Genomic DNA, 19,019 nt, shown 5'->3' with positions numbered 1-19,019 from the left:
TTAAAGTAAATTTATTCATTTAAAAACTTAAAAATTCTGATATTTGTTTAAGCCAGATAGATAGATGATGACAAGGATATAGTCTCCTAGTAGAAAAGAGCTCTGCAACTCAAGTAGATACATTTTACTACAATATTTTATTATTCTGGACTTACGTCAGGTGTGACTAAACAAAGCAACTACAAAAAGCTATGCGGCACTTCGTACTACAGCAAATTAATCAATTACTTCATTGAAATAAAATCGTTAAATGATTTCTAATGGGATACTAACAGGTCCATCTACAAAATAGAGTAATGGTGCTGATTAACAGCACTCAAACTACCTTCGACAAAAAGTGTTAAGGACTTTTGCGCTACAGTAACTCGCTCGTATCCCAGAGCAAATCTGTATGCGATACGTGTAAACGAATTTAAAAACTTTAAAATGAAACTTTATATTGTTAATTCTAGTTCTTTAAGTACAACCTTATACATGGTTAAGGTCAAGATTAGGTTTATTACGTAGAAATTTCAAACTTATGCTGCTACATTATAGCCAGTAAAAATGTCTTTGAAAACATTGAATGTCTTTGAATTTTTTAACCAAGACCTGGGTTTAATTCTGTAGATATTAATTTGAAGTTTAATATTGGCTACTGTGGTTGCAGAACTGATGATAGAAAATATATAGGTGGCTTATAGGCATCCTCTAAAAATAGATTTAATTTAAATGAAATAAAAATTTCTCTTCATATTATAATGAAATTCAACTTCCCTCACCGGTAATTGCTACTATTGAAACTATAGTGAACTTAAATGAAGAGGGCGCTCCTAAGATAAATAGTTCTTCACAATTCTAACTCAGCTTTAATTATCGGGATAGAAAACTTCGAGTCAACTACAGATAGTTCATCTATTAATATATTCCTTATAATTTTTATATTGCTTGGCTTATTGTATATTTATAAAGTATGTATTAATATTATTAATCGACGAATCCAATTATGTTGCTAGGTATTTCTGTACAAAAGGAAATAAGGCTAAAAAGACTTATTCAAATGTGTTTTAAAATATTGGGTAGCATTTGATAAATGAAAACCTTTCTTGGGTTTTCTCGAATAAAATCTTAATAAATATTTTATAAATATATAAACTTATGAAATTTGAAAATCATTATTTCTCTTTCACAAAAGAAAAATCAATCGTAAGTCTATATAATAGTTCTCTGTTCCCCCTATATATAATGTTAATAATGGTGCTTAATTTATTCAAGAGTGAGGGTATATGTATGCTTTTACTTATTCTACAGTATTCAAGCATATACATATATATTCTTGGTTTTTTTACAAACATCTATAATAATATAAGCTTAAAGAAAAAGATTAATCATAGTAATTTTTAAATATTTTACAAACAATTTTATATTTATTAAGACAATCATTTATCATAACGTATATCTTAATTTTTTAGGCAACTTTTATTAAATATATGTCGCACAAATCCATATTATCGATCACAACTATGAAGATTTATTCATGATTGTAATAATAATCTTTATCAACTTAATAAAAACGTCAATATCTGTGATTTAATTAAGCTCAATTAGCTATCAAAACTCATACAAAATGATCTTAAGAAGTGTCTTAATTTTGTCAATATTTGCACAAGTGGGACTCAGCGCTAAGGCCCAACCAATGGAACAGCATGAACCTACGGTAAGTAATTTAAAATTACTTAAACTTTAAAATTTATTTAATTAATTATTTTATATTACAATATAAATAAAAACTTTCCCTATCTGAATATTCAGCTCTTCGAATAATAGCCATAATAGGACACGTTGAGGAGATCCTACAGGCTCCATACATAATACGATAACGATGATATTTTAGTATTAGGAAATGACAAAAGAAATTTGGTCACTTACATTTATTAGCAATTAGTGAATTATGCTCCAATGAAACTTTCTGAGAGATCGGTTTTTATTATAATCAAAATGAAGTTGTCAAATAGTTACAGTAAAATGGCCAATAGTTCATTAGCAAGTAGATATACTATAAAATATGTACATTTTAATATTTTCTGATTTTAAATATTTGCATATTAAAACCAAAAATATTTATAGAAATATTATTCAAAAGAAGTGATGATTTTACAAATGTAGCATGACATTTCATGCATGCGTCTCTATCCCATTAGCCCGGAAAAAAAATATCTTTCCAGTTTATAAAATCAAGTTTTTCAGTTATATGATCTTTTACTAAATATCCTGGCCACTATTATTATTATTATTATTTTCTTTAAGTACTCTTCAATAGAAGGGTATCGCCATAAGTTTGAAGCTCGCTATAATATCACTATGGAATTTACCGCATCGACTGTATTATAATTATTTTTACTTCACCTATTCTTTAAAGTAAAAACCTACTAAAAAGTTAACTACTTGTCAAGGAGAACCTGAAGAAAGCAATAAAATGTTAATAGCTTTTTTCATGTCTTTATCTTGATAGCTACTACAGACATTATTATAAGAGATAGTTTACTTATTCGCATACATACATATCAAACCATCACCTGTAAAGACGAACTTAACCAGATTGACACTAATCCCTGTTACCATATAGAGTGTTTATACCTTTATGGGATAGTTTTCGTCGTAGAATTTCTCCAACCAACAGTTCATCTGTAGTTTTGTAAATTTTGTCTAATAAGGTATTTAAATAAGCATATTATGAAATTCTCGTCTTTGGTATTATTGTCTGTCCGATAGAATAGTGCCGTGCATGGCTAATTTATCAACTCTGAAATATGCCAGGAGATTAGTGTGAATCGCAATTCAAAAAAGATGAAAATTCACTTATTTAATTGAGATACATATAAGCGCCACAACATACTACGCTTAATGTCTTCCAAATAGTTACGAGTGATGTGATGACACCTTGACTATCCGTGAAAACGTAGATATAGCTGATATCACTTAACAAGCTTATCTGTCATATAGTGTGCTTTAGCTAAAGCACTAAAAAAATCCCATAATCTGAAGTTAATTTGATGACAGCTTGATTATCCATAAAAATGTAGATATAACTAATATCACTTAACAAACTTAGATGTCTTATAGTGTGATTTAATTTTAGCTTTGGAAACACTACGAGAATCCAATAATCTAAAGCTAATTTACTTATAGTGTGTTAATCTGAAGCTAATTTATACCTGTAGTGTGTTAGTCTGAAGCTAGATTAGGTTAGGTTAGGTTAGGTTAGGTTAGGTTAGGTTAGGTTAGGTTAGGTTAGGTTAGGTTTGGTTTGGTTTGGTTTGGTTAGGTTAGGTTAGGTTAGGTTAGGTTAGGTTAGGTTAGGTTAGGTTAGGTTAGGTTAGGTTAGGTTAGGTTAGGTTAGGTTAGGTTAGGTTAGGTTAGGTTAGATTAGGTTAGGTTAGGTTAGGTTAGGTTAGGTTAGGTTAGGTTAGTTGGTTAGGTTAGGTTAGGTTAGGTTAGGTTAGGTTAGGTTAGGTTAGGTTAGGTTAGGTTAGGTTAGGTTAGGTTAGGTTAGGTTAGGTTAGGTTAGGTTAGGTTAGGTTAGGTTAGGTTAGGTTGGAGTGGCGGCCTTGCGCCCAAAACCCACTTCAGCTCAAATAATGTCCCGTGTTGTTAGTCTAAATGAATTAATTTAGTAAATGAGCTTATAGTCTTATTACTGTTAGTGATTATACTTGATTTCTAAAATTTAAACACGGGTAGAGCGAGTACTTTTTTTGAAAAAATAACAGTAACAATGTTAATAATAATATAACAATAACGTTACACATAGTCTTAATTTCAAACGAATTAAATAGACTAAAAATAAAGTTAAAGAATATAAAGAACTATGAAAACATACGTCATTTAGTGAATTGTTGCCATTTAAAAATTGGGGTAACGAAAAAAGAGTATGAGTATTTTCCCATAAACCAGTTTATAAAAAGTGCGAACGATTTGAGTACATATAACATAAAATATTACAAATAAAAAAAAGCGGTAGAAAACCTTAAAATTGCACATAAATTCAAGAAAAGGTGTAAAATCTCAAGAAAACACTTAATGTTCCAGGTATTCAAAGCATTCATGTGCACACAACAGCAAATTGTCGAAACTGGACTCCGACTAGCATAAAGGAACACCTGAAGGCAGAAGCGATACACATTTTTTTTTCTATTTAGACTTTTTTCTCATGTCTACTTCGGTTTTTCTTTAATAATTTTATTTTATGTTCGGAAAGAATTACACAAACAATTACACGCTACACGCACACCTGTGCACAGTTGCACAGCCGCGCAATCACTATACGTGATTTCGAAGTTCATGGTCTTAAGAGAAACGAATTGGCCGCGAGCTAGGGAACCATCGGTCATTTAATCTTTACAAAGCTCGATCAGATCTGCTACACATACAGATGTGCAATATAATTTTGCATATTAAAAGTGTCGTTTTAAGTATAGCGATTTTATGTTTCACTTCAAAGTGTCCTGCTGTTTTGCCGAAAAAAATTATAAATTGATATATGGCATACGAGTATACCAGTATGTATGTATAATGTATGGGAACAGATTATCTTCAACTGAAATTTTTCCTTCGGTTTTAGTTCACTTTAACAATTTCTTTATATTTGGCTTAATGCGTTTAAGTGATATCCTAACATTAAAGGTAAACACATACAAAACTTGCTTTATTGGTATAACATTCGCTCTATAATATGGTATGTACATTATATATATTTTAAAAATTAAATTAATAATATCTTTATTAGTTACTTGAGCGACACATCAGCTTATCTTCTTCTTCGTCTTTCTTAGCATAACAGTCCTGGGTGGATCAGTGCTTCTTCAACCAATTTTTGGCATCTGCCTCAATCTGATGCGTAGCTTTCAGATTTTATAAAGCTTACGCGTAGCTTTATAACTTCAACTAATCACTAGGCTATAAAGCTGGCCCGTACTTATTACTTTAAAGAAACGTGCTTTCCCAATTGGGCAAAGCTGAGATTGCCAGTTTAACTGACGGTATCTTCTAACCTTGACAGAATACCGCGTCTGTTCAGGTGGTATTGAAACTTCTAGTAATATTATCTCTGAGTATCTGGTTTTGCTTTGAGCCAGGAAGACAATACTGAAGTAAGATATTTTGTTCCACTTGAATTTGAAAATCTCTTCACCCACGTATTTTTCGGATATCAATTAAAATACTGAAATGTCTTTTATTCAACTAAAGTCGGTTGTAACATAAAGGAATTGCTATGAACGCAATATTTTGGGCTAGGAATAGAATACTGAACTGAAAACTTTTGTTCCCATCTAATATTAAAAACTCTTCATCCAGAAATAATTTGGATTTCAATTAACATGCTGAATGTCTTTTATTCAATTAAAGTTAGTTGTAACACAAAAGAACTGCTATAATTGCAGTTCTAATGCTTTCGGCTAGGACGAGCATACTACACTTAATACTTTTGTCTCCAGCTAATATTAAAAACTCTTCACCTAGGGATATTATGCATTTCAATGAAATTGCTTAGTGTCTTCTATTGAATTAATGCTCGTTGTAACATACTGAATACTGTGCTGAAAATTTTTGTCCCGATCTAATATTAAAAATTCTTTACCCAGGGATATTAAGGATTTTAATAAACATGCTGAATGTTCCCTATTCAATTAAAACCAATTATAATATACATTGGTTGCTGTACTTCATACCTTTGAGAGTTTACATTTTTTTCAAGTTGTTTATCTTTTACCAAATCATTTATAAAGGCGCCCTTCAGACCTAACAGCTGTCAGCTCGGAGCATTACCTCTCATGCCAAAATATCCTTAGAATGAGAATTACAATCAATACTTATTGCAAAAAAGGAGAATATCTACTCTAATTTATCCAGAGTAGAGAATATAATGATTTTTTTGTGGTGAGAAGATGGAAGACTTTATGCACTGCCAAACCGACCGTCGTCAGAATAGTGTGTCCGACTCCCAAATATTAATTATTAATATTAGATTAATGAATAATATGTAATATATGGACTAAAACACCCCCTCTGAGGAGAGACTTATTACTCCTCGGAGCTGTTTTCGCATTACTTCGAGGAGGATATTAATTTCTTTAATTTGATGACTTGAATCACATATGACTTCATCGTTCGACAATTCTCTGGGTTCCCTATTATTTTTTTCACTATATTTTCGGGATTTATTGGTCCAATCTGTGGTATTATCTCTTCTCTAAATGTGAAGCATCGATTTCAATAATAGAAGGTGTGCTCTGTTGGTCACAGACTCCGACGCCATAAATGCAGTTGGGTAGATCCGCCCTTCCCATGCGGGAGTATATAATGATACTAACAATTAAATGTGATAATCAAATTATGATAATTTAAGGGTATTTCTAGTTGATTTCTAGTTTCTAGTCGTATCTTTTCCAAATGTTATTAACAAAATTACTATTTTTTTAGGAATTTGACTAAATCTTTTTCAAAAGCGGAGTATTGAGATATCATTGAGGTCAAGTGGTATCTTGATGCGCTTATTTATCATATGTACATTAATATTTTATTATTTAAAGCTACTCGTTTCTCTTATGTGACTATCCAGTTTAGCTTCCATCGCATTATCTTACCACGATTTGTTTGATAGAATAATGCATATCTGCCTTAATAATAATTCAAATTTTTTTTTCAAGTTCGTAGTAACATTTATTTTCACGCCTATATCATATTTTATTTGGAGCAACTAATATTCATTCTAGAAAATTTTTTTCCCAATATTAATATTCAAAATCATGATTAAAATTATAAAAAAAGAATTAGAATTATATGTATTTCTCCACATATATCGTAGATATAGTATTTAAGTAGTTTTTTCTTTTCAATTGCTGTACATTTTTCTTCAATACTAAGGAAGGTATTAACAACATATGCTATTATTTGATTATTCTAAAGAACTTCGTTCTATCCGTACTTAATCCATATTTTCTGATTTATGGTTCAGAGGAAGGCAAATAATCTGCACAATAATTTTTACCATTTTCGGATATCTATATAGGTTATATATTATATAGGTATATAGGTTATTAGTATGTCTTAAGAAACGTGTTAAGTATATTTTTAAAATTTTTTAAAACCGTATCTATAGGATGAATAAGTTTTTTTCGTGCTTTAAAGGATATCAAAGTTTTGAAAAATAATTCTCTAATTATGCTATAATATGGAAATTGAAAATATTCAATCTATGAAAGCTTTAACTGAATGGTATTACATATATGTAGTACCACAAGCAATTGTAAACATGAGTGTGGATCATTAGATCTTCGCTAAAATATTTAATCAAATTAAAATAATTTATATTTACTCCAAAATCGTTTTTATTATTAAAAACTTTAGTTATTTTAAAAAAAATAGTTTAAATTAATTTTTATTAATAAATTCCTAAAATTCTATCACGATTTTTTAAATCAAATAAGGTTGTACTCCTTCTTCATATTAACATAGATGTATGCAATTGATATGCATACAGTGTTTCCAAAATCTACACCAACTTTTGTATACCTGCATACATATATTTATATACATATCTATATTATTAAATTTTGCTTAGAAGTAATATCAATAAATATTATACACATAATCTTAATTCTAGAAATCAAAAAAATATGTACTCATACTCATATTTACAAACCTAGAACTTTTAATGGTGTCTGATAAAATTATTACTGAGGGATTGAAAGATACGCAAACTGCAGAGAAAGTATTTAAATATATTCTCATTTAAACAGTATCAACCAAACATATATATATTATATATTTAGAATTACAGCATCTGCTATGCTCTAAAAAATACTGTATAGAAAATTCTGAAAAGTTGAAGTGGATTAGTTAATAGATAGTGATATTCAAGGCTGACATACTAGCTTGGCGATGATCCTACTGAAGGTGCGTAATGTTTTTTATATGATTTCAATCATAAAAACTAAAGAAAAAGGTAAATCCTCTGTTCAAAAGTATTCAAAATTTAAAATTGAAGACCTACAATACATTGATTCTTAGTACTGCCTGGAAATAAGTTTATTTAGTTTAGGATCGTAGTAAACCGTAAATAGGTATTGCATGGTGATCTACAAATTCGATATTCATTCTGAGATAAATCATTATTGTATTTCATCTTTTTAATAAAATATCTTGTAGCTATAATATTCTATAATTTTAGAAGAAGTGGATTACGAATTGTGTATAGCCTTCTTCACACAAAATGAATATTTCAAATCGTGTTAAGAGGGTCATATCAAAATCGTCTAAAGAAAAATATTTTCAAAAGTAAATAGAGATAAATTAATTAAGAGACAAAATAAATATTTAAACCAAATTGAGTTTCGTTTACAATTCCCTGATAATTTTTACTTTCAATTAATTAATGTTCTTGTCTAACTAATTTTGTGGGTTTCGTTTCAAGTCTGATAATGTAAATTGAGAGATTTACGTTTATGTCTCCCTAAAGTACAATATCTGTCGAATATCACTAGCATTGGTATTAAAGACATTGTCTGTTTGATTAAAGCGAAAAAGCGGTTTTCCGGTCCATTAATGGATGTTTCTGGTACAATTAATGCGCCCATATATAAACTGTGGATAATACAATAGGTCTAAATTTTTTGGTCTAAGTGAGTAAGTTTTTCGCAAGACGACTGCTATTTGCAGCCTATCCTATCCTTATCCTGTGGATAAAACAATAGGTCTAAATTTTTTGGTCAAAGTGAGTCGCAAGGCGACTGCTACTTCCACTCTATTCTATCCTTAGGTAGATTGAGTTCGTAAGTTACAACTGAGATGCATAAAAATATTAATAACGAAATCTTATCTTAATAATTCAGAGTAATAATATATTGATATAATAATATAATAAATTTTTATCTACTATTTAGTAGTAACTATGTTTTTAGGAGATACACATTCTCAATACCTTAATATCTCATGTCTCATGGTATTAGGTATTACTTAAGTCGTACTGTAGAGTATTCTATTAATATTGAGAATAATCCGTTTTGTGTTTAAGCACAAACATTTTGAGTTCACTTAAATAATCTTTTACTGTGAACAGTACGGACTCTATTTTGCTCTTAATTTGTACATAAAATTTGAGCTTATAATTGTTTGGTTGGAATGTGAGACTTTGTACGAAGAAGAATTAAATTTAATTAAAAGTGTCTGCTGACTGCTTAATATTCTTTAGGTTGCTTATAAAAAATTCTAATTGAACTAATCTATTAACATTTCTCTTATATAATTTTAAGCGTGCAAGTAGCGAACCTCTTCATACAGATTCCCCAGTATTTTATAAATTTGTGCATCTGTCTTCATCAACACTAGGTCGCAGATATCGTTAGAGATGGGTTTTATATGAGATGCAGAACGTTTAAAATTAAAGAAATAAAATGGTTTTCTTATGATTTCTTATGATCCAGTATATACAATAATACGAGTATATATAAATATTTGCATATAGTATTAGTAAGTGTAAGAAAAAGATTCACAAATGTTTTACTTCTTCGATTCAACAAATTTTTGTAATTACGTATTTATGTACACCCACATATAAATTAATAATTATTTTATACAAATAGTTTAAAATTCTTTATAGTATTATTTGCGAAATATTATATTGAAATCAATTTTAAAAAGATTTTGTTAATGTGTTATTTTTATTATTTATGTTTTGTAAACTTATTGTGTCATACAAAAAAGTTAAAATCTGATCTTGAACATTTTTCTAAGGAAAAATAAGATTAATTATTTTATAAGTCATAAGTCATATACCATACAATATTATATGCAAGGAATTTCTTTTATCATATTGATATTTTTCCCAATTGCAATGCAGACGAGTAGCTAGATGGGGTGCTAGAGGAAACCACTCGAAACACTTAAACAATATGAGCATATCGTTGACATCATTCAAATCGGCACTAAGTTCTTCCTGTGCCGAACTTTTTAATAAGCGATGGGAAGACTCCACGATATGTAGGCATCCTTATTTAATTTGGCCATGCTCCATTAAAAGTAAATCAAACTCTCTAATTGAGATGCGCAGTAGAGACATCAGTCTTGTAGTAGATTTACTTACAGGTCATTGTATTTTAGGTAAGCATGCTAGGAGCCTAAATCTCCTTTTCAACCATACTTGCCGCAGTTGTGGTGAGAACGATGAAAGTGTCTTCCACCTGCTTTGCTTTTGTCCGGTACATGCGAGGCACCGCTTTCTTATCGTCGGTTTCTTTTTTGAGGATCTTGGCGATTTGTAAGACTTCCCTTTAAATAGCATTATAAGTTTTGCCAAAGGTTTAAAGTGGTTCTAATCCTTAGGTTTATAATTATACGGTATCACAGTGGGCCTAAGTGGATCGTCGGTATAACCTAACGTTACCTACTTTGTTTATTAATTAGTGCTTATACTGATGATGAATCGACATATAGAATATATTATAAAAAAATATTAAATAAACATTTAATTTAAAAAAACCGAAAATAAATTATACAAAAAAACATTATTCCATAATATCTGTAATGAAAGTGATATGCTAGATAAGTCAAAAATTTAATTTGAATAATTACTATTGTTTTAAACTTAATTATAAAAGTTATTATGTTTAAGAGAATATATTATTAGATATATAATACGTATCTGTGGCAAGATTATACAATAATTTATACTAATTAGACTTTAATCCATTAGAATATAATTAAACAGTAACGAAAATATTTACGTTCTCTGCCTCAAGTAAAAATTATAAATTATTTTTTGAAAGAATTAAAAAATTCATATAAACATTTGCTGCCTGCCAATTGCTACTTATAAATTTAAAAAGTTCAAATAAACAAAAATTTATTAATATCGATTTTATGGAAAAACCATTTGGAATTAGAGAAAAAAAAATTTACCAAATTACGGAATCATCTGTTACTCGTACATCTTCAACTCATCTATAATGAATCAGTGCTCTTTTTACAAGCTAACACAATATTTTTGCAGATGACTTTGGAATTGCTTATTTACTACATATTATATCCTTGTGAAACTTTTTTTCTATCAATATTCAATGCTAACATCTCAGATAAATTGTGGGTCTGCCATAGTAAAAGAATTCCATTGTCAGTTTCTGGTTTCTAAGCAAATGTGACCGATTATACGGGACAATTTTTATTTGAGTTATTTGAGGTGTTGGTATGTGGCTTCAACTGGTTTTGGATTTTTTTCTTAGATTTGCTTGTTACTGATATATTGTTTATTGTTCTATTGTTGTTATTATTATTTTTTTTTTTTCGTTTTTTTTTTATTAATTTTTAGATATTTTTATTCTCTTATTATTTAAGATTGCGTATATAAGATTCATACTTGCCTTTCGCTATTAATATTAGCACGTAAACAAATTGACGTAAATATTTACATAAAAAGTTCTACATATTTTCGATGACCCATGTACAAGATTTACTAACCGCTTTGATTCACTTCATGTGAAATCCGTAATACAATAATATATATATAAGGTTGCTATGACCTACAATTGTTAAGAGAAAACAACAATTGTTAAATTTAAAATCAAATAATAATTAGAAAAACAGTCAAATAATCAAAGTTAATTTAAAATAAATTAAATTATAAATAAATTAAATAAATTTAATTAAATTAAATATGTAATAAAATGTATATAATTCAAAAACAAAACCCTACAGATGCAATGCCATCAGAACGTATACTTCAGAAGTCAGTAAACCTATAAACATAAAAAAATAGGCTACTTTACTGTCAGGAATATTTTTATATTTAATTTAAGTATTCTATTTAAGTATTCTAGTTAAGTATTTAAGTATTCTATCATTTAGTACCTTTCCAAACTAAACTGTAACACACCGTACCCAATGTAAAAACTAAACTGACTTCTCACAATTTCTAATTCTCTACTCTCAAACGATTGCTAGATTGTTTTTAAATGATATCGGAAATTATATTACACTACAAATATTAACAATACAGTTTGAAAAGCTGATCTCGTTATTAACAAAAAAGAAACAAAGTATAGGATATGAAGCAATAATAGGCATTAACGCAGTATTAACTCTGAAATCCCTGCTTCGACGAAGTAAGTAATTGCGACTCCCAAAGTGTATATACCCGCAACGACAAATACCATTTTACAATATATCCCACACAATATTTTCTATTGTCAAATTAATAATATTGTGCTGATCTTGACTTATAATGAGATATTTCGAATTATAGTTCTACAAAATAGATGCCAGATCTACCCATATACTAGGTTAGTAGTTAACAACTACTAATGAGTAAAGATTGTACTCAAAATGTTTGTGGAATTAGTGCCACGTCCATATTTTATCCATAAGCTACACGTTTAAAAGCAATTACATATTGTTAAAATTTATAAATAGCACGTCATGGTAAAATATGCCAAATTATAGTGTTTAAATGGGGTCATACATTTTATGACCCTATTCTAGACAAAGATTGTTAAGAATATCCTATCGCATTTTGAACACTAAAGGCTACAAAAACATTGTTACTAAAACTTGGACTGTTTTATTAAAAATATAGAACTTTTGACAAAAACTACTATTACTACTCTTATTATTCGTAAAGTCAAATAGCATTCTTAACCCACATACGAAAATATTAAATATAGCCTTATATGTGACAAAGGTTCTTACAATAAATATAGCTAGTAATAGATTTGGTATTACATTTTATTAAATTTATAAGAAATTATTTTAAAGATCAATTGATTACTTATTCCATGCAATTTTGGAATGATTCACCACTACAACTAAACAAGATATTAGATATTAAGATATATATTAAGATTTAGTAGTAGTTGAAGTATTTGCATGATTAAAAAATAATTTTACACAATTATTTTTCTTAAGATATCGGAATGTGCAGCTAAACGTGGCGAATGTGATGAAAGCAAAGGACGTCCAGTTTGTGGAACGGATGATCAAACCTATCCATCGCGATGTCATTTATTACGCGTACAATGTAGTGGACATCAGGTCAGCTTAAAATATCGTGGACCATGTAAAGGTAAATTCCAAAGTGTATATGCAGTTAACTGCAAATGCCTATCGCATTTATACTAATTATTAGTTAAAAAACAAATTAAATTATAAGAGTAACTCATAAAAACAATAAACGATAAAATTATTATAAAATTTAATAAAATAAATTTATCGTTCTAATATTATATAGCCAACGATATAGAATACATATATATCTAAGGACAGTTATAATTATTAGTCATAATAATAATATATTATCATAATATAATATATTATAATTAATATATTATCAGTCATTTTAATAACAATATAACTAAATATATAAATTTTTAGCTTGCAGAGAAGCGCGTGAATATGCATTGAAGCATAAGTCTCGAAATCCTACGAAATTTATACCGCGTTGCAAGACGGATGGTACCTATGCACCTGTTCAATGTTTGGGTGACACTGGTTGTTGGTGTAGTGATATCACAGGTAAACCAATTGAAAATACGACTGTACGCACTGGAAGACCTAGATGTCGGGAGTTTAATAAACCTAATATACGAAGATCGCCTTCACGTCACCCTACTCCCAGTCGAGGGCGACGCAATTGCAATCAAGAAGATCGAGCTGCGTTTAATACAAATCTAATCAGGGTTTTTCAAAGTGAATATCTACGTTCAGGTCAACAACAACGTGATTTAACTTCTGCGTTGAGTGCTGGGGGCGATAAAGCAACGGGCACTGTAATGAGTACAGCAGAAAAATTAGTATTGAGTTGGAAATTTACAAATTTGGATGGAAATTCAAATCAAATTTTGGATAAAATTGAATTTCGAGAATTGAAAAAATTAATCAGACGGGTAACTTAATAACTTAATAAATAATTGCCATTTTAGTTTTAGTCAAATCTAATTTCTTGTTTTGAAGGCAGTAAAACCAAGACGTTGTGGACGTGCCTTCGGTAAATTCTGTGATGTAGATGACGATGGACGTCTTTCACGCAATGAGTGGAACAATTGTATAACAAAGGATGGCATCAATGGTTAGTAGTGTTAATTTTCAGTTATATTATGCAGTTGCTTGAAAGATATATACATTTCTAGGAAAAAACTAATGCATGAAATTAACTTATCATTTTTTGCAGAATCATATATTACAAAATTTCAATTAAATTGTTCGTGTTCACTTTAAGCAATTTCATATTAAAACAAAATCATTAATTGCTTATATTTAGCTAATCGAAAACTATATTTAATAAAAGTTTCTCTCATTCTAAAGCTAATCTGAACCGTAGCATGACTTGCCATTATATTTATTTTAACCTATTCATCTCCTTCACATTTTGCTGATAAATTATTTATAAAAAAAACAGTTTTTATAATTTTAATGCTATATGAAGTTGTAAATAAATAAGTTAAGATGTTAGCTTTGACTTCGCCGAAGCTTAGATACCTTTCACACAAAATTTTTATATGAGATAATATAATATAACATATATATATAATATAATAATACTAATACTTATAACAGCTACCTTAAATTATTAGTCCAAACGTAAGTTCCATTAGAGAAAATTCTATATTTTGTGAAGTGATTCTCTCTATAGTGCCCTGATAGATATCCTATAATGATTCTCAAGTTCTTCTTATTTAATTGCAAGCAATCATCTTTAAGTCGACTTAAGTTTAAAGTCCCTATAAGCTATTTTAATTGTAATACCCCTTATGGATTGTATCAGTAAATCCTTCTCTGTTTATTTTTTAAATAAATAAGTAGTTACTTTGTCCCAAGTCAAAGAATGGTTTCAAACCTTCAAGCAGCGATGATATAACTTTTTTGGCAAGTGTGTTTAGCATTTCGGAACATATAAGCATATATACTAAGGTACAGTGGCGTAACTACATTTTTTAGGCCTGTAAGCAAATTCTAACTAAGGGGCCCCTCTTTTTATACTCTTTACCCGAAAAAATGTGAAAAGGATATATAAGGTTTGTCAAGATTTTCGTAACCCATTAAAGGAAACGTCGGAAATACCATTAAGTATATATCAGTACAATATATATATACTTTTTCAGTTCAAACTACTCTCTCAGCTTTTGAACTCTTCGAATGAAACTTTACACACATACTTTTCGGGAGCCGACCCTGATTGAAATTGGACGTCTATTTCTTGTAGCTGTGATATAAACTTAACAATCAGATATGAGGTTGCTCCGTTTTTAATAAAGGTATTCAAATGGAATATGGTGTATACAGTACTGATATTTGCAAAAGACAATGTACAAAATTATTTTCAAATGGGTTTAAATCTAGATATAGCTTCCATATAAGTCTCTCGATTAAGACACATATTTTTCTTAGAAAAACTTTTTTATTTTATAAATAGGTTTAATATTTTATTTGAAGTACATACATATTATGTAATTTAAATTTAAAATTTACGTATCTTTTATAAAATGCAATATGAAGTTATTCCAACCAAAAACGTTTCGTCCCACTTTTGAGAATTTATTAAAAATAAATACAATGAATACAAAAATTTATGGTGGGCCCCATAAATTCGGAGGCCCGAAAGCGTTGCTTCCAGTTGCTTCCCTATAGTTACGCCACTGCTAAGGTATATATATTAAGGAAATAATGCATTCATTTGAAAATAGGCTTGTTGCACTGACTAACTGAGTAAAAATGTTATAAGAATGAAAAGCATGATGACTTAAAGACTTTAATCGAAGCTTCTACTTTAAGCATGTCTCACCACAGACTTCAAAATTATGGAAACAAACGACCACATGTTACTATACTATATGTCTGTCTACTTATGAAAGAATTAATAAAAAATATTTTATTTTTTTATTGTAAGGCATCATCTTCCAGAGCATGACTAGATATAAAAATATTTTTATCTACATTTATCAGTAATACTCCTACATTCTAATATAAAATATGCATGCATTTTAGTTCACTTTTTCTTTAACTCATGAATCTCATGGTTGTTCATGTTTTCAGTAGAATATTAATTTAGAATTTCATTTAATAATATTTCATAAACATTTCTAGATTATTTATTTATATTGGTTAATTTAATATATGCGCAGGTCATTTCGTTACCACTCACAATACCAGTAAAACCAGCAGCAGCTATAATAACAGCAACAATAACGTTCTTCATACTTCGTATTCAAATTATAACAATAAAATTCATTTAAACAACAACAATAACAACAATGGCCATGGTGTAAACACCATCCGTGTCAATGGTCCAAATGGTCATCATGACACCTTGGATAGTAGCGAGGATGATGAAAGTAACCAAAATTTTGATGATTATGATGATGACGTTGATTATGATCCTGATGATGATAATCTAAGCATTCAAAATACATTGAGTTCATCTACAAAATTTCCACCCATCTTAAGTATGTAACTGGTTTGTTACTATTGCCAAAAACCTAATATGACATAATATACCATCTAACCTTACATTAATATAATTTAATAAAAATTACATTTAAATTGCATGATATCGGATTTCATTTCTTCTCATACCAATACTTATCATCTGGGTATCTGATAAAAACATTTAACTTAAAAATGTATTTTTAGTTCTGCGACCGAAACCCGAGTCTCCTCTTAAGGAACCCGAAAGAGAATCGGATTGCTTAGCTGATCAAGATGCTGCATTGGAAGAACAGAGGGTATGTTTAACATATAATATTTAACTGGAGAATTACAGAACCAATTTGTTTCCTTAAAACAGAATGGAGGGACTATACTTTATGTACCTGAGTGCACACCAGATGGCCGTTACCAACGTGTTCAATGCTATCGCTCTACGCCATATTGTTGGTGTGTACACGAAGATACTGGGAAAAATATTCCTGGTACTTCTATAAAACACATGCGTCCTCAATGTGATTTAATATATACAGTGTCGAGACCTATGAAAGGATGCCCTGAGCCCAAAAAAACTATGTTTTTGAAAGATCTTAAAGAATTTCTCAAATCTCAAATCATACATGAACCAAAAACAAGGTAAGCATAACTGTTAAGCTTAAAAATATATAAATTACATTGTAGATTTCGCAGAGCTGTTATTTTAAAATGTTATTAAAAATATTGATTTCTTACTCATCATTATATACTTTATTAAATCATCCTTCCTTACTAGCACTTTTAATATTTAATATTCATTCAATAGCACAATTGAATGTCATTTACACACAGACATTATTTTATATTTTCAGTTATTAGTCTTATTTGATACAAACATACTAACAATAGTGCATCAATATCAAATATCAAATTTGATATTTCATACAAAACTTACTGCACACACCTTCTTGAGTCCAATCGATCTCTGAGTCCGCCCTATTGAAGTGATCAGGTTTCTCCGCCTTGACTCAATGCATTTTTAATCTTAAACGATCGCCTTTCCTCTCACACTACCATCACCTATCCACATGCTGACCCATGTATACGTATTCGTAATTCTTTTCGTATTATCTGGTCAATGGATGTTAGTATTGTAACTCGTTGGGACCTGTTTGTGAAATCCCTTTGGGGGGTGTTGAATGGCACTTGGTCGTCGTTGGCGACGAGTGGCTCCGGGACGTGGATCCGATCGTTCTTGGAACCTCCTCAATAGATCTCAGCTGGTTATCGCAATAATCACTTATATGCACAATATACACTTGTTTGAAGTTTTTTATAAATATAGATATATATAAATATTCTTAATTAATAGTTCACATATACAAAAATTATTTCATCGATATATATTTATTGATTTATTCGAGTTGATAACAAGTGGTCCCTAAACTTTTTTACTGTGACTATTCGTACTGTTATAGAAATAATTTGATTCTCTATTTTGTAAAGAAGACCTACGGTTGTCTTCAACACATCTTTGAACAGCATCACTTTGGAAATCTTTACGTATATCTATTATACTGATATAGCATAGATCTTTTAGGGTTTCTTCTAGTATGATAAGCCACGCAACCATATAGCATAACTAAATATCTTTTTGAATATTATGTTTATTTCTGTTGAAAAATGAATGAAGAATTTTGAGGATTTAAGTCCAATCTGCGACTTTTCTTTTTATAAGTGCTTTCATCTGCAATTTGTATCGAGAGTAGGGCCAGACAAGTTTTCTTAATCTCTATTATTGTTATTATCTTTTGGATCTTCTGGATTCTGTCAGAGTTTGTGTATTGTTCACTATTTTATCTAAATATCTATAATTCACAAAAGTCATCTGTCCTGTTAACAGCAAGTAATGCACTATTTTAGATATGTCTGAAGTAAAGTTATTCTACAAGGTGCTACCTCTTCATTTTTCTGATTGATCATTACTCGAAACTCCGTTTTACAAAAAGACGCGAATCAGTCGTTTAAAGATATGTTTAAATTATTATTATATATTTACTTTAATATATACGTTCTCTTACAATAAATATATATTTTTCTTATGTTTTAGCGGAAACAATACAAATTGGAGTTCTGAGGATGAACGCATTGCAACACAAAGCTTTCTGCTTTTGGATAAAAATATGAATAAAGCTTGGGAACGCAAAGAGTGGAAGACGTTTCGGGAGTTAGTCATGAACTCAAAGTAATTTGAAAAATTTTAAACTTAAAATAAAAAATCTTAAAGTTTTACGAAATTTCAGGACTTTACGGAAATGCGGAAAGAAAATGCCTCGGTACTGTGATGCAAATGGCGATAAGAAAATTACACTAACTGAGTGGTTGAACTGCTTACAGACTCAAAGTGTTGAGGTGAAAACACCTCAAAATCAGTTACAGCGAAACGGTATGCTAAGTTACATATAATATACATTATATAAATAAAAGTAATTATACATACTTCATAGGAGAGTCTGGCACTTCGAAACCTTTAAAATTAACCGGATCAAATCCCCTTGAGCAATATCTCAAAGATTGAACACACCGATTTGAATACA

At 29.5% G+C, this 19,019-nt stretch overlaps 1 protein-coding gene across 2 annotated transcripts; it reads left to right on the top strand.

Annotated features, from left to right (window-relative positions):
- Positions 1-1,455: 1,455 nt before the first annotated feature.
- LOC119681276 (SPARC-related modular calcium-binding protein 2-like) lies at positions 1,456-19,019 on the top strand. Of its 2 annotated transcripts, XM_038094422.1 has the most exons (10): positions 1,456-1,696; positions 12,934-13,090; positions 13,399-13,910; positions 13,978-14,092; positions 16,146-16,466; positions 16,654-16,745; positions 16,808-17,082; positions 18,533-18,667; positions 18,726-18,868; positions 18,930-19,019. In XM_038094422.1, the coding sequence occupies exons 1-10, from the start codon at positions 1,607-1,609 to the stop codon at positions 18,998-19,000; spliced, it is 1,911 nt and encodes a 636-aa protein (XP_037950350.1). In that variant the 5' UTR covers positions 1,456-1,606; the 3' UTR covers positions 19,001-19,019. The 2 variants fall into 2 exon arrangements, with proteins under 2 accessions (XP_037950350.1, XP_037950351.1); XM_038094423.1 differs by lacking the exon at positions 16,146-16,466.

The sequence above is a fragment of the Teleopsis dalmanni genome, chromosome 2, assembly GCF_002237135.1.
Source record: "Teleopsis dalmanni isolate 2A chromosome 2, ASM223713v2, whole genome shotgun sequence".
Taxonomy (NCBI): Eukaryota; Metazoa; Arthropoda; class Insecta; order Diptera; family Diopsidae; genus Teleopsis; species Teleopsis dalmanni.
This window is presented reverse-complemented; position numbering and strand designations above follow the sequence as displayed.